The sequence below is a fragment of the Rousettus aegyptiacus genome, unplaced genomic scaffold, assembly GCF_014176215.1.
Source record: "Rousettus aegyptiacus isolate mRouAeg1 unplaced genomic scaffold, mRouAeg1.p scaffold_m13_p_4, whole genome shotgun sequence".
NCBI lineage: Eukaryota > Metazoa > Chordata > Mammalia > Chiroptera > Pteropodidae > Rousettus > Rousettus aegyptiacus.
Genome location: NW_023416307.1, coordinates 90,456,915 through 90,473,622, shown reverse-complemented (window position 1 = coordinate 90,473,622; position 16,708 = coordinate 90,456,915). Strand labels below are relative to the sequence as shown.

At 36.4% G+C, this 16,708-nt stretch overlaps 2 protein-coding genes across 5 annotated transcripts in view; one reads left to right on the top strand and one right to left on the bottom strand.

The window, feature by feature from the left end:
- Positions 1 to 16,708, top strand: part of HPS3 (HPS3 biogenesis of lysosomal organelles complex 2 subunit 1) — a 31,314-nt gene that overhangs the window by 11,562 nt on the left and 3,044 nt on the right. The window contains exons 6-16 of one of the 3 annotated variants that reach the window (XR_004950338.1): positions 307 to 388; positions 2,843 to 2,997; positions 4,492 to 4,600; positions 6,366 to 6,547; positions 7,390 to 7,570; positions 8,453 to 8,686; positions 9,913 to 10,098; positions 10,433 to 10,621; positions 11,590 to 11,697; positions 15,458 to 15,664; positions 16,296 to 16,390. Coding sequence is in view for 2 of the 3 variants with exons in the window: in XM_016159701.2 (XP_016015187.2) it covers positions 307 to 388; positions 2,843 to 2,997; positions 4,492 to 4,600; positions 6,366 to 6,547; positions 7,390 to 7,570; positions 8,453 to 8,686; positions 9,913 to 10,098; positions 10,433 to 10,621; positions 11,590 to 11,697; positions 15,458 to 15,664; positions 16,300 to 16,390 (1,724 nt within the window). In the remaining variant the exon portion in view is untranslated. The remainder of the gene's footprint in view (positions 1 to 306; positions 389 to 2,842; positions 2,998 to 4,491; positions 4,601 to 6,365; positions 6,548 to 7,389; positions 7,571 to 8,452; positions 8,687 to 9,912; positions 10,099 to 10,432; positions 10,622 to 11,589; positions 11,698 to 15,457; positions 15,665 to 16,295; positions 16,391 to 16,708) is intronic. The other 2 variants (XM_016159701.2, XM_036218785.1) reach the window with 2 other exon arrangements.
- The window catches only part of LOC107518210 (ceruloplasmin), a 55,933-nt gene continuing 49,710 nt past the window's right edge, over positions 10,486 to 16,708 (bottom strand). Inside the window, exons 19-20 of one of the 2 annotated variants that reach the window (XM_016159676.2) lie at positions 14,138 to 14,239; positions 10,486 to 10,618 (exon numbers count right to left, since the gene is read on the bottom strand). In XM_016159676.2, coding sequence (XP_016015162.2) covers positions 14,139 to 14,239 — 101 coding nt within the window. In that variant the 3' untranslated portion in view covers positions 10,486 to 10,618; position 14,138. Of the gene's footprint in view, positions 10,619 to 13,134; positions 13,656 to 14,137; positions 14,240 to 16,708 lie in introns of those variants that run through there. The other variant, XM_036218784.1, reaches the window with a different exon arrangement.

Below are 16,708 nucleotides of genomic sequence, written 5' to 3'. Positions count from 1 at the left end.
TTACATAGAAGTGTACAACAAAGCCACATGTAGAGCTTTGTACAAGCAGTATGTCTACATTCAGCCCCTAGAGATTATGATTCACTAAGGGTAAGGTGGGGACCAGTTATACATTTTCAAAAACACTCCATAGGGATTCTGAGATACTTTCCTTTTTGAGAAGCAATCTGCCTCTTCAGCATTTGACAAATACTTGAGTCTTCCCCCACCCTGCTATGGCTCCATTCACCTGTAAAGTCATTCCAGCTATGGACACATTGGTTACTTACCTCTGCTTTGCTCAGTGGCCTCTCTCCTTTTCCTCAGTAACAACCTACAGTGTTTCACGGTGCGGTGCAGTGCAGCGGCAGCTCGTGAGGAGGACCCGTACTTGGACTCTACCCTGAAGGTTAGTGACGATGAAACCTTAAGATCAAAAAGGAACATATGAATGCTTGCAAATTCACTCTTGAGTCTAAGCATGGCAAGCAGTAAAAGTGCTAAGATCTCGTTTATTGAATTAGAATTTTTGAATGTAAAATAGTAAGCATCTTGTGATTCATGGTTTAGATGACAATAGTTAAGGTTACTTTGAAACATTTCACTTTAAATTTAGGTATAATGCATAGTTTTAAAAGTTTGGTAAAGAGTATAGTGTAACTTCAGAGAGAGTACATCTAGAGGATACTACAATTTTATTATTTTTTAATGGAAATATTGGTAGCCGTTGTATATAGCTGTTAACAAAGCTGTTATTTAAGAGCACAAAATTGAATAAAGTGCATTAAATTATTTTTATTGTTACCAGTTACGCCTGTAATTCTCTTGTCCTTTTATAAGCCTTCAACAATAATTTATATTACCCTAGTTAAACCTAAGAGCTAATGGATACATTAGATCAATAACCTCATTTTTAGTATGCTTAGTCTCTGAAAAGTTTTTGACCACAAAATAAACATAGGCAGTTTTATGATGAGATTTTCTATTTTCTGACCTTGAATTTTTATTCTCAAAAAATATAATGATCATTTGTAAGATAGTTATCATATGCTATTTCATATGATGTATGTATAAGCTACTTGAATGGATGTTTGTTATAAAATTACAGCCTGTAAGAAACTCCCAAATTATGATGGCCTGTATTTCACAAATTAGTTTAATTCTATCATTAAAAAAAATAAAAGGCATCTAGAATACCTTTTCCTGGAAAAATAAATATTTAGTAATGATGGTTATATTAACAAGCCCATACTTTGTAGTGCCTAATGTCTCTGAGGTACTCCACCACTGTCCCTGTCGCCCTAATTATGATATGTGGTAGTGTTTTATGTGATCTGCGTTCCCAGTAACTCTTTTTTGCTATGGCCTGCCTGTAGCTTTCTGTTACTGACCAGGCTAACTACCTACTAATTTGGCCTCTCGGGAAAGCAGAAGCACAACTTCCTGGACATGCCTTTCTGTCTGTGGTTGAGATACACAAATAGCCTTTCAACAGATTATTTTTAAAATAAGGGTTATTTCTCTAGTAAAAATTGAAAGGTGACAAATTCTTTGTTCCTTTCTTCTTCTCACCACACTTAGCCTCTCCTTTTTTTAAAACCTTGGAAAGACGTAGGCTAACGTAGATGGTGCTGGTGGAGTGAGGGGCGTGTAATAGATGGAGGTAGGATCAATCTACATTTGAAAAGAAATCATAATTTCACTTTTTCTCAGGGTCTCATAAAACCACAGCAAAGTAACAAGGAAAGGAGGAAGGGAGAGAGGAGAGATGGGCGGGTAGCTGGTGGGAGGTGCTGCCCTTCAGACCAGTCCTGTCGAAGGTGGTACAGAGGGTAGGACACTCGTGACCACACTTCATGGCACCCCGTCCCCCACGCCTCTACCATCCTGAAATCCTGGGCTCCATCTGTACAAGCATATAGTCATTTAGCTTACTTGCTGACTTGGACTTTGGGAGCTGTGATGTCTGAGAAAGAGTTCACAACCTCAGAGTTTGGTCCAAAGTGCACATATTTTTATCATCCTTTCTTCTGAGATTCCAGCTCCTCAGCACTAGCCAAGGTTACCTTAACTATTCTTAGGAATGAAAAGATAGAAGTATTTCCCCAAACACTTTGTACAAAGGGACAAGAAAGATGACCTCTGAAGCAGAGCAGTATTAATGGAAAAGAGGGCATGGGCCCAACAGCACCATTTTGTGAGCTCCCAGAAAGAATTCTTCTGTATCTTTCATATCCATTCTAGTTGAATTAACGCTCTCTTACAGGAACAGGAGCCTGGCTCCTGGTCCACGGTTTCCTCCAGTTTACCTGACACACCTTAGCCTGTCAGCCATTCCAGGCAATGTTCACACCTAAGGATCTAAGGGTGAGGGCCCTGCTAAACCTACAGGCATTTCTATCCTACGCACTCATCTATCCTACTAATAAACCATTTTAGGTACTCTTTCTGCAATACATAGCCCTTTTATAGTGTCTAATTTTGCCTAGAAACTCCATTTGGGCATACCCCTAAGCTAGCCTGCTGTTAGTGGGGATTTCCCTGGGTGGCAGGTTACCATCCCATGAGTACACTCCCAGAGCTATGTAGGAGTCCCCACACCTGCAAAGGGCCTCAGGTGCACCCATTTCCTGCATGCACTCAGTAAATACTGAGTAGCTCTTTGGTAGGCGCATATGAAATAGATGGTTACATAAGGTTAGATAGATTAACCTCCTAATAATAGAAATTTGAGGTTGTTTTTTGGGGGCAGGCGGAAGAGGAAGGGTGGAGCAGGAGAGCCTTTATCAAGAAACACTAATATTTTGAAGATTAAAGTTCATATAGCTTTTCTTGGCTAAACTTGTGATTTTTCCTTTACTAGGCTTGCCCACCTGTCAGTATGGATGTCTGTGCTTTAAGAATACAACTCTTCATAGGCTTGAAAGCCATCTGTCACTTTAAAAACCACATCATACTTTTGACCAAGGCAGACCCTGAGGCCATTCCAGAGAGAAGAGAGTCACCCAAGAAGCTTCTGTAAGGATCCTTCTCCCCCAGACATTCCTGCCAAAGTTTCTGGAATGAATTGTTACTGATGTATTTTGTATGTGTCTTTGCCTCTTTTTTTAAATCAAAACTTTGAATGATCAGATGACTTTTTTATGGTATTTTTTTTTCCAGAGAATAAAAGTAAGGTTTCAATGATATCCTTTATAATAGGCCTTGGAACTTTTACAAGAAAATGAATTATAAAATAATTTCAATAAAAATCTGGAATTTTAGATAAGAAGTTAAAGGACATGCTTTTCTTTGTAATTAATGAGAAAAATAGAGCCTCTAATGTTAGCCCAAACAAGGAATCTCTTTACTATGTATTTTTATTCTTCGATCTTTCAGTGGTCAAATTTTTATCCAAAGATTATTTTATATTTCAATTCAAAAGAAATTGACAGTATATTTCTTAAAGCACATTCATGATCTACAGATAGGTACTGACCTACCTTAAAGTAAAATTGCAATTTGATAACACTAATTTCTGGTTAACCCTTTAGTTTTCTGCTTTCCCATTGTTTAGAATAGAATGCTAATTCCAGACTAGTTTTGCTTTTATTAGGCATGTTCTATGTTGTGAACTTAGTGATAAGGAATGAAGTCTAATTTGAACATTTCTCTAAAGAAGATTTAATCAGGAAAGAAGTCTGTTTCTGGGGAAGAAACATATAGTGTATTTCAAGTCAAACATTGGTTTTTATTTTTAACACGAGTTTTTGCTTTTCAAATTGTGCCTGTGCTTTGTTCTACTAACAAAAGTAAACATACTGACTTGGCTAACTGGTTACTTAGGGAGTGCACAGAGTGGTCTGACCGATCTTAAAAGCCTCTAGTGAGAAGAAAAACAACTTATAATCTTGCACGTTGACATTTGTAAAATATTATGTATTTTAAATTATTTTTTAACATTGTAATTTATTTGAAAATTCATTTGGTCAAAAGTCTGCATTTTTAAATTTGTATGCTACAAAAAAATGCCTCACATAGTGAAAGCAGGAGATAGGATAGTGCTTTAGGCAGACTTGCAGGTATATGTGTCTTTTGCATTTTCCCAGCAGCCATGGGTGTTTTGAGTGCTGCTCCTTTGGAGCTTCTCCTTAGATTTGTGGTCTAGGGCATACTGACCTCATGAAGGCCACACACAGGAGAAATCCTGGGCACAGGGACTTTCACAACCAAGTCTCTTTTCCTTTTGAGTGCTCTTGCTTGTATTTTGAGGTTATTGCCCATTTAAAAATGTCTGTAGAATGAATTGGAAGTGATTGGTTTATCAGTTCATGAGAGTCGTAGAATATTAAAGGTTGTGGGCCGGTGCAGCATGGTGAAGTAATACTCTATAAAAAGTGACTGTACAGTTCATACTAAATAAAAATGACTTCATAGTTGTATAATTTTCGGTATCAAATATTTACCATTTAAAATTGCAATTTATTAATAATATGTCTTACCTTACAGTTCTTGTCTTTTTTTTGCTTTTAGTTCTAGAAAAGGTACCAGTGTTAAGCTCAAAACACCTCCCGTAGCTGAGGCTGGGTGGAATTTGTATATTGTGAATACAATCTCACCAGTGCAACTCTACAAAGAAATGGTACTCCTTTCAGATTTCTAATTCTTATTTGTAGAAATTTAGAGTGGAATTGATGTTCAAAAAACTTGTTCTAATTATCGTACATTCAGAATGCCACACCTACCATCTTACAAGCTCTGTCTGACAGTGGAGCGTGTATCTTTCTCCACCTCCTTGTTTTTCTAGCTCCTGACATTTGAGGAGCCAGTAGCAATTTCCTTCACTAAAGGAAGACTCCATTATTCCTACCCACCTTCCTGCAAGGATCAATTAACCAGTCTAAATATAAATAGCCTTTGACCTTTACGTTGACCATTAACAAAGAGAACCAGGAAATGGAGCTGAAAGAAATCTTATCTCATTATCCCTATCTCACTCTTTTCAAAATAATAGCAGATAGTACCTGGCCACTGTATTACCTGTAGCATTGTCCTGTGGGTGGGGGCCCAGAGTGGGCATTCTTATTCCTTTTCTAAGCGTAACAGCTGCCAACTCATTTCCAGCAATTTTTAAAACTATTTTAAAGAAATAATTTCAAACTTACAGAAAAGTTGCAAGAATAACAATGGTACAAAAAAGCTTGTATATTCCTCACACAGATTCACCCTTAATAGACAATTCACCCTTTTACACCCTTTTAGCTTTTTCTTTTTCTTTTTTTGCACTCTTGTACTTTCTACATATACACACACACACACTCTGATCCTTTAGAAAGTAAATTATGTAGATCATAGCTAACTACTTCAGTGTATGTTTCCTGAGAATAGGGATATTTGCTTAAATAGCCACAGTGTAGCCATGTACTTCAGTAAATTTAACATTGACACAGTACTTTATTTAGTTATGGATCGTATTCTGTTTTTGTCGGTTGACTCAGTAATGGTCTATAGCATTTTACCCCATTTCAGTCCAGTATCTACTGTAGCATCAGGTAGTGTATTTAATTGTCATGTCTCTTTAGCCTTCTTTTAAAAATTCTGATTATGTTCATAGCCTTTCTTTGTTTTTTATGATATAAATATTTTCAAAAAATATATTTACCCCCTCCACCTTTTCTTTTCATGATTAGATTCAGGTTATGTATTCTTCTTGGCCAGAATATTGGTGATATAGTATATTTAGAGTAGCACATTGGGAAGTACATGATACCCCATTGGTGGTATTAATTTTGATCATCAGGTCAAGGTTTTATCTTCTTTGTTCCCGTCATTTTAATGTTAGGTATTATATCAGCTTTCGCCTGCCTTTTTCATTTTGCTTAATCGAAAGTCTTAGACTTCATCTAAATAATTTGCCTACTGGAGTCTGAAAACATGGATTGACTCAGGTAGCTGGTAATAATTTTTGTAAGCCCACTGTGAGTTACAGGAATAGATGTAGTAGAACCTAAATTCACCAATTAAAATGAAGGGATACTCAGTCTGAATTTGAGAAGGGTTTAAATCTTAGAATTAAAAAAAGATTAACTATTTCAAATATTTTCATTAGCTTTATCAAATTGTGACCCAATTATTGCTAAGTCAACAATATTATTATTACAGTATTACTTGTACCTTCTCAAATGATTAGTGCTGTTTACCAAGAGATTGTTTGCAATCATAAATGTATTGAACTGGTTCAGATTGGGAGTGGGGGACACTTCATTTAGGCCCTACCAGAATAATAGGTGCTTCTTATGCTTTAGGATTTAATGTGTCCACATATTAACTTTAGTAACAAAATATATGGATATTATTAAGAACTGGGAAACTTCTGAGAGTCTTTCTGTTTGCCTATTTTGTTTTAGGTAGACTACAGTAATACCTACAAGACTGCAAAAACTCAGAGCTGCATCCACCTTCTTAGTGAGGCTCATCTGTTAGTGAGAGCTGCCCTGATGGATGGCAGTCAGCTGGAACCTGGAGAAAAAGCAGAGCTTTTAGATGCATTTAAAGAAAGCTGTGGGCACCTTGGAGACTGCTACAGCAGGTTGGTGATACTTCTTGGAAACTTGTTAGAGAAGCTATTTTGAACTCTGGGTGTATTTACTAGCCTTTCCATCTCTGGTAGTTACCTGATAAATGGGGGTACACACAAGGCGAGGTGCTTCATTTAGTCACTTATTCCACAAGTATTTGTTGAGCACATGCCAACTATTATGCTAAGCTTAGAGATACAAAAATGAATGTGACCTATTCCCTGCCTTCAAGAAGTTACAGTTTATTAGATGAGCAGTGAATCTTAAGTTCATGAGTCTCTCACCACTTTATTTAGGAATTTGAAGTTTCTTTTCAGGCCTTGGGGGATGGTGGAGGGCCATGACCAGTAAAAATCCCTGAAACAGCCATATTACTAGTTTATTACCTGTTGGCTTTAAGGGAATGATTTTAATTTTAGTAGTCAATGCTTTTATAATGTCATAAAAGGACACTAGTATGAATAGTAACTTTTATTTCCGAGAATGATGTTTACAAATTTTTTGTGTATACGATTGTTTCAAAGGCTTACTTGACCCACAGAAATGGTTATAGAGTAATAAAATGGACTTTTCCTACCTATAAATAAATGCCATTATTTTAGAGCCATGTTATAAAAATAAAATTTATTTAATACATTTTTTCTATTTTTAATATTAGTAGACAAAAAGAACTGTATTAATTAGAATGACTGCAGAATAAAACTGAGGAGCTTGTTCCAACTGCTAATGACAGTGGAAAAGTATTTTGAGATTTATGTCATCTGGAAATTATGATCTGTTTTGTTATCAAATGTGTTTGATATCTAGGCTTAAAATTGACAAATTTGAAGGTGTTTTGCTTCCTTTTTTTCAGGCTCGACACCCAGTATTCCCACCTTGCCTTGCCATACTATAAGATGTCTGGTCTGTCTATGGCTGAAGTTTTGGCCCGAATGGACTGGGCAGTAGAGGACGGATCACAGAAATACGAGAGGGGGTTAATCTTTTACATTAATCATTCACTTTATGAAAACCCGGATGAAGAATTAAATGAAGTGAATATAGTTTTCTATTTAGTTATATCTAATATTTTTAACCTTCCATTTTATCAATTTATTTTATGTAATATTTAGAAGTCAAATTCCAAATATTTTTCTTGAGTAATATTTCCTTTTCCTAAAATGGTAACTTATGTGACCTCTTCTTCATTAATAATTATAGAATTGTAGCTTAGAAAAGAACTTATAATCATCTTATACTTTCTCATTATATAGACAGGGAAATGTGGTTCATTGTGGTTGAGTGACATGCCCAACATGACAGTGGTGTGTCTTTAGGAGAATGACACAGAACATGGGCCTTGCGTTTCTTATCTGAAAGCCTTTCCACAACCCTAGTCACCCCACTCTCCAGGCGGCCAAAGCTTCACTTATGAAATCCTGGCCCAGTGGGCTTAATGCATTATTAAGGATTATTTTTTGCCCCTTGTATATTTTTAAAAAGGTTTGAATACAAATATGAAAATTTAGATACTGTGATACCAAATGTTTTAAGGTTAGGAGATAAATGAAATTTTCTCATATAAATTACCTCATTAAGTATATTTTGTACTAAGCTGTAATTTTTTATAATGGACTTTTGAGTGTAATTTAATATTTTCTTCAGAACTTTTGTTAAAATTAGAAATGCTGGCCATAATTTGGTACATATTTTCACTGCTTTTTCTTCATTTTAACTCAGCAAAGAGGTCACTTCAGGTCATCACAGGTCTCCCACATTAATACCATCAACTCTTTTCAAATCAGAACTTAATATAATAATTTTATTTTAATCAGAATATTGTATCTTGGTTTTGTATCCTTTTTATTCTTTTTTTCCTGATTTTGTTGCTTTCTGTTGGCTGACTGACTCTTTATTTCTTGTCATGCTCACGAAAGGAATTAGCAGCAAAAGTGGTTCAGATGTTTCATGTGGCTGAGCCAAAGCAACTGCCTCATATTCTCTGTAGTCCTTCTATGAAGAATATTAATCCTTTAACTGCCATGAGCTATCTAAGGAAGCTGGATACTTCTGGGTTTTCATCAGTCTTAGTGACATTGACCAAGGCAGCAGTGGCCCTGAAAATGGGAGATCTTGACATGCACAGAAATGAAATGAAAAGCCACTCAGAGGTATGGTGCCCTCCATGGTATCAACCGCAGGCCAGAATGTGACCTAGTAGCCCTGAGGTTTTAGGCTTCTTCTAGCTCATTTTTTCTTAGTTGTAAAGGAAAATAGACTGATATTAGAAAGGAAGTGACCCAAAGTGGAAGTGCTTGGGCTTCAGATCTGGCAAATGAAAAAGAAATAAGAATGATAAATAGGTATCCAAAGACCTTTCAACTTAGTGCCAGGTATGTTTAGAGCATGGAGAATATATAGGTTCTACCCTGAGCTGACAGTCTGATCTGACACGAGGGAATGCTGTATCCATTGAAGACAGAGCAGAGTGATGTGTATTCAGGTACAAATGGGGTATTAACTGTGAGCAATAGGAGTCCAGGAGTTGCAGAAAGAGCCTTCATTTGGAAAACCACAAATGGCTTTTTTAAAGATTAGGCATTTGAATGGTGTATCAAAGAAAAGGTTGTTTTCCCTCCATTTAGTGTCATGAGCCAAAGATGTTAATCATCAGTGGAAGAAATTAAAAAGTAACCTTAATTGAGCACTTATTATGTCCCAGACCTGTCCTGAGCCCCTTGCATGTATTCTCTTATTTAATTCTTACAACAATGCTATAAAATAGATGCTATTATTATACCTATTCTACAGATGAGAGAACTAAGACAAAGAAAGGTTAAATAATTTGTCCAATATCACACTGCTGGTGAGTGGGAGAGCCAGGATCTGAAGCAGGCAGTCTGGTTTCAGATCCTATGTTCTTCCACTGTTGTTTTAGTGCCTGTGGTCAAATACTCACATTATGTCTTTGATTTCTAAATAAGAAGAGCATGAGTGCTTTATTGTTGTTCAGATGACACATTTTGTTATGATGAGAAGAGCAAGTCACCACTGAGGTATTCTTTGCTTAAGAGTATACTTCTTAAGAGTAGAATCCTAGAAAGATGAATTTTCTTTCCATAATTTTGAAAAAACTTAAGGTATTTTATTGTTAAACCAAGCACACCTAAACATAAATAGGATATCTTGATGCTTAATTAAATATCAGTAACTTCTATAAAGACAGTTAACAATGATGTTCTTAGAGTGAGAACTAGTCTTTATAGTTAGAGAAAAAATTGAGATTAAATCATTAGTAGTTTAACTATGAATCTTGAATGCTAAATAGGTATCTAGTATGTATTTTCAAGATGAATGCAGTGTACATTTTGTTCCTAAATTTCTTTTTTATCTTAAGATGAAGTTGGTATGTGGCTTTATTCTGGAACCTCGGCTGTTGATTCAACAGAAGAAGGGACAGATTGTTCCAACTGAACTTGCAGTTCACTTGAAGGAGACTCAGCCTGGATTGCTTGTGGCTTCAGTCCTAGGCTTACAGAAGAATAACAAAATTGGAATTGAAGAAGCAGATTCCTTCTTTAAGGTTTGTCTGTTTGAAAATGTTCTTTGAAATACTTTGGATAGCCTGATAAAAGTGGTGGTGGGGGGGGGGGTTGCGATGAGGAGCAGAATAAGAAAAGTGAGTTTTTGTTTGTTTATTGAAAAAACAGATTTAAACATAACCAATCTATATTAAAAGAATACAGAAAAATTCATGCAAGCTAGAATCTGTTTTCTATTAAAATTTCTAAATTTGCTTTGCTATGGCACTAAAGCTAATGATAAATGATTAAATGATGGAGTGCTATTCAGACCAGCTGTAAATGATCAATATTGTGTTTATCTGGAGTGTGGTGGCTTCTTTCACTGTTTTCAAGGTACTTTGTGGTAAGGATGAAGATACAATTCCTCAGCTCTTGGTGGACTTTTGGGAAGCTCAGCTGGTAGCATGTCTCCCAGATGTGTTACTGCAGGAACTCCTTTTCAAGCTCACATCACAGTACATCTGGAGGTTATCTAAGAGGCAAACCCCTGACACCACACCGTTGCGAACATCAGAGGATCTGGTAAGATAGTGGAATAATATATTAAGTTAAACCTGTGCATTACGCCTTACAATAATATACCTTCTTAGTGGTTTTGAATCAAACCTAATTTATATTACCAGATATCTTTTTTAAGCAGGAGTTAAAAATACACTTACAATTTGTCCACGAATGAAGTTGCCCACATTTTAAATAATTTTACATTTTAAAGAACATCCGTACTGCTCCTATATTGCTTACTTGCAGTGGTACCTCAGTAGCCAAAGAATGGTTGAAGGGGCTTTCCCCAGAACAGATCTGTGCTCCTTCGGGGCATGGTCTTGAAGTAGACCGCGAGAAAAGAGACATCTGCGGATATCCTGATGGTCAAGGACTTGCAAAAGGCTTGTGGGAAAGAGACTTCCTTACTGGACCTTCATTTCCTGTCGGCTGCACACACAAGAGCTGTTCCGCAGCCCACGAGGCAGCCCTCACAGCTGCTTTTGCCCTTCCTGCTCCCTTCCTCGCCCCAGCTCATTTTCTTCTCATGGATGCCACAGCCAGTGTGGGTTCACTGGAAAAGTCACCAGCTTCTTGAATACATGGGGCTTAATGAGAATTATCTTCAGAACTTACAGAAGAGATTTTGCCTCTCAAGGAATGTAGTAGAAATAAAAATTATTTCCAGTGTTACTATTAATTTTTTTGAGTATAATTAGATTAAAAGCACTATTGCTCTTTTTACTAGAAAGTGCCTTTTTTGAATAGTTTAAAACTTAAAATATTAGGAAATACTTAGTGTGGATTTGTTTAGTGAGAAGCAGCAAGCCTGAAACTTTTCCTAGAGGAATAAATTCTTAAAGACTTTTCTTACCAGTTTCAGGAAAGTGTGTACTTAATTCTGCAACATGGCAGAGGATTACCTATTGCTTGCAAGCTCTTTGGGGAATGGATGAAGAACTACTTGTTTTGTTATATTTTGTTTACGAACAATTTCTTTTACATTTTAGATAAACGCCTGTAGTCATTATGGCTTAATCTATCCCTGGGTTAATGTCTTAATATCATCTGATTCCTTAGCCGACAAAAATTATACAGAAGATCTCTCCAAATTACAGGTAAATAAAAATGCCTCTTATTTTTCTGACTATGCACGTTACCATTTAATGTAGGCTATAAATTTGGTAAGACCTCAGGTGTCCTGTTAATCTGGAGTATATAATTTGGGGAGACAGAATCCATAGTTAGGCATACCCACGAGCTCTGGAGAGAATTTCTGCTTCTGCCTGAAACTGCTTATGGGAAGCCTGGTTTTGTTACCAGTAAATGAATGAGCATCACCAAGTCACATGACTATCTTGCCTAGTTTTCAGGATGTGCTTAAAAATGCTGTGAAATGCAGGTATGGAAAATGTGCAGTGTTGACATGATTCTTTTGTGTGTGTGTGTGTGTGTTCACTCATAGATTTTAGCCCTTCAGTCTAACCCAGCTACTACTGTCTACTTTATAGGAAATAGGTCAAAGTAGCCAGTTTATCTGGCTCCTGAAAAGGATTTTTTTTTTTTTTAAATAAGAAGGTTGATTAGAGAATATAGATCATCCTATAGGAATTCTGACCATGACAGTGTTTTGACTGGAAATGAGAAATAAAGTCCACATTTGATTTGGTGGATCAGGCTGGGCTAGACGTGGATGTGATTTTTCTTAATGTAGTTTAGCAGCCCACGGATCAGATAGAAACCCCCGATCTGTTTTGTGTGTTCTGGCTAGTGTAGCTGCCAACATATGAAAATCTGAGGTTTCAAATGAAAAATTCTGAGTTTTGAATTTCTCTAGAAAAATTCAGCAGCACTGGTAACCCTGGGCCCTCATTGCCAGAGACCTGTGGGTTGGAGGCAATGAGTGGCTCCCCTTCTTGGGCAGTGCTCATGCTGTCCTGCCTGCAGCAGTTCTCACAGCGATGTCTTCCTGGTTCTGATACTGAGTGCCTGGTGTTCATTTCCTGTACTCAGCTGCCTTCATGCTTTTTCACCATCTGTTTGGCCTCATTAGGTTTTTGAATTTGCAACTCTTGATTTACCCTGGGAACAGGTGTAAGTGTGGTTATTGCTTATAGAAACCAAAATGTCAGATTGGGGATCGAGGTCAGGGAGGGAAGGTCAACAGATCATATTGCTTAGACAGCCCCTAGAAAGCCTGTGTTGTCTCCAGATATGGAGTTACTTACAGTCTTAAAAAAATCACCAGAGAAGATTCTTGTTGGTTCTTATCACTAGTGCCCTTAAGGTACGGAAGCGGCTGAGCCTGAGATTTGTTCATTCCACAAATATCCCTCAAGCATGTGCTGAAAATATGTTGTGCATCATTGGACAGTGCAGGCAGAGCCTTGCTCTCCCAGAACATAGGTACTCAGCACATATTAAAATCATAAATGTAATCAGTGGTGTTAAATCTTACCTGATAAAGCTTCAGAGCAAATTTGAAATCACTGCTTTAAAAAGTATAATTTAGTGATCTTTTAAAATCTGTTTTTAAATATTTTAAAAGAGTAGGGTTTTTTTTTTCTGAGATCTTTTCTGTCAGATAGAAATGTGGTCTGCCTAAACTTTTCTATCATTTTCCTAATTACAGTCTTTCTAGATTAGTCTTAATCATTAAGAAAAAAAAATAACCCTCAAGAAACAACAAGATCTCATTTGGTCCTCACCTAGAGTTATAGGGTGGTTCAGAATCACCTGGAGAGTTTTTTCAAAATTGCATGCCTCCCCTTTTCCTCAACCCTACCACCACCGCCACATACATTTGATATGAGTCTGTATCTCTTGTCTTCTGTCACCTTAATGTATTTGTGAAAGAATGAAAAACAATCTATAAATTATTTACATGTCAAAACCCTGTTATTTGAAATGATGCAGTAACTAATAAATGCCCTATCCTGTGCCAGAATTGTCATGGTCCCCTCCACCTACCTCCTTGCCAACCACCTCGCCTGAGAGCCGCACTTGTGATTGTATAGGTAGAGAAGACAGAAGAGTCTGGATTCCAGCCCTGCGTGGTCAACCAAGGGTTGGAGATCTAGATCAGAGAGGGAATGAACAGTGCACATGCTGGGGAGTGGAGATGAGTCCATTTCCAGTACAGAAAAGAAAAGTTGGAGCACTCTGCTAAGAAGCAGACAGCATTGAGTGTTTTAAAAACCTGCAGTAACCTTTGGACCATTTTTTTATTCAGTAATATATGTGTTTGGTCTTTCTTATTTTTAAACTCCTTGATGACATGGATAAAACCAAAAAGGTTTATGAGTAATCCATTTTGTACCTAGTTTTGACTAGTTTCATTTTAAACATAGTTTGGGTTCCCTGTGCCTCGCTCCTTCCTCCTTAGACCATTGTCCTGATTAATCAAGAGTTGACTATAGAAATAATCTGTGTTTTCTTTCATGTTGGGAGACCCTATGAGTGGCAGATTATCACTTTGTTCCGTATTTGCTATCTTATTGTCAGGAAATTATTCAGATGAAGATGATTATTAAACTTTCAGGAAGGAAAGGGACCAACCTTATTCTCCTAGCCGTTCCTTGGTAGATATTTGGAATAAAATAATCATGCCGACTGTAAATGGATAGTTCACATTCCATATCCTCCTGTGAGCCTGCAAAGCTGTAGCAAAAAGGATACAGGCAGAAGAAAAATCAGTATGTGATCACTCTATCCAAAAGAAAGAGAAAGCAGAGATTATTTTGGTGGTAGAATCAAAAGTAGTACAGTTGACCCTTGAACAACGCTGGGGTCAGAGGCACCAACTGCCTGCGGAATCAGAAATCCGTATGTACGTTAAATCGGCTCTCAGCACACCTGGATTCTCAGCCGCCAGCTGACCCTTGTACAACTTGGGTTTGAACTGGATGGATCAAATGAAAAAAATCCACATTAAGTGGATGTGTGCAGTTTAAATCTTAATTGCTGAAAGTTAACTGTGTTTATAATTTAAATGCCTAAAAGTAAAATATTGATTACAGTTCTGAATACTGTAATAGTGCCTGCTCTGTTATTCAGAGTATGGCAGATGTATTGTGCAGCAAATGTATTGATACAGATTATTAGGATATTAACAATTGTTTTAGTTTTGTTAAACATTGAATTTCATTTTTGGCCACATATGTGGTACATGCTTATTATAGACACTTTGGAAAATACAGGGAAATATAAAAAAGAAAACAAAAAGTGTGTCTCAGCCTCCCGTTTGTTGAGCTGATCTCTATTTCAAATTCTATGCTCTTCCAAAGGCATTTCTATGTATGTATGTACCTATGTGGACTTTACAAAACTAATCATGATTTTCCACTCATTTCATCATAAGTATTTTGTTAGTAAGTAGCCTTTGAAAACAATTTTGATGGCTATATAGTATTCCATCACACGAATATACCATAATTTCTTTACTAATCCTTTTTGTTTAACGTTGAGGTCGTTTCTGGTTTTTCAATATTATAAATACTCTTGTGGTGGACATCATTGGACAAATCTTTGATTACAATGTTGATTATTTCCTTAGGATAGAGTCCTAAAGTATTTCCATCAATTTTAATTTGCAGTCTATCCAAAGCAAATAAAATCATGTTATTTTAAAAATGATTACTTTCTATCAAATCGTTATTATTTAAACTACATTTGGTTTAAATATTATTTAATATTTCAGTCCACTTAGACTTATTAAATAAGTGTCACGTGCATGTGCTCTAAAATTGCATTCTTCTTTTTCTGTTTTTTTCTTTTTGCACATGAGGTTTAGTCTTTTGAAAAAATTGTATTCTATATGTTGTACTTTAGTTTTTTTTGGGTACCTCATTCCATAACATTTCACTTTTCTGTTCATAGTCGCTTATATGTGGTCCTTCGTTTGACATAGCTTCCATTGTTCCGTTCTTGGAACCACTCTCAGAAGACACTGTTGCTGGCCTCAGTGTCCAGGTTCTGTGTCGGACACGTTTGAAAGAGTATGAACAGTGCATAGACACACTGTTAGAGAGGTGCCCGGAGGCGATCATTCCATATGCCAATCACGAACTGAAAGAAGAGACTCGGGTATGCTTTTCAGATTATGTTTTTTTAGGCTTGATCAGTGATAATCAAAATTGATAATCTTCTTGCCTTATCTGCAAAATGGGGACAAATTATGCCAGTCCAACCTCACAGGGCTGTGCAGGTTAAGTGAGCATGTTTGTTTAATTAACTATGTACTTTTAGTATAGTTAGAGGCTATTAAAATTTATGGTGATGGCATGTCATCTTCAGTAAAAGTCTCTCTTGAAGATGAAAGATAAAGTAGGCTATCACCTGAAGATTTGGGAATTATAATGTATGAAGGAAACATATTTTCTGGGCTATATGGTATTTACTTTAGAAATTAGAATTTTAGACTTTAGTACTTTTATTTCTTCTTGCCACCTAAGAGATAGTACAGGACATGTCTATGTGTCTTCTTGAAAATAGCTATGTACATATGTACAATATACACATTATTAGATTTTCAAGTTACAAATCCGATTTGTATGTTATAGGTTAATCAGAAACCTGTCTACTGATATAACTTCTGTTCTGATGCCTTGACCAAAATGATGTATTTTTGACCTGCACTTTCCTGCACAATCATATCCGTGTTGGAAATCTGAATGTAAAATACATCAAACTTAAAATGTATTCATTTTTTCCTAAGATAGATTTTGTGGTGGAAGAAACTGCTTCCTGAACTTTGTCAGAGAATAAAATGTGGTGGAGAGAAATATCAGCTTTACTTGTCATCATTAAAAGGTAAGTGATTCTTTTGCTTCACTATAAATTTGTGTCTTAGTTTCAGTTTCCAGAATTGCTGAAGCCTTGTTTTCTCTAGTTTTTTCATGTGATTCTTAAGTGAAGATGATCTTAGCAGAATTGTCTGAAGAGCTTATTTTCAGCGTATGCTTCCCCCGCCATTACATTTGATATTCATTTATCTCTTCTAGCTACATAGTTGATGCTTTTAAGTTAATCTTTTCAAACACTTAACAAGTTATCACAGCCTTAGAAACTCATAACCTCAGTACTTTAAATTTTTGAATAGCCATTAAGACAGTTACATTTGTATACTCT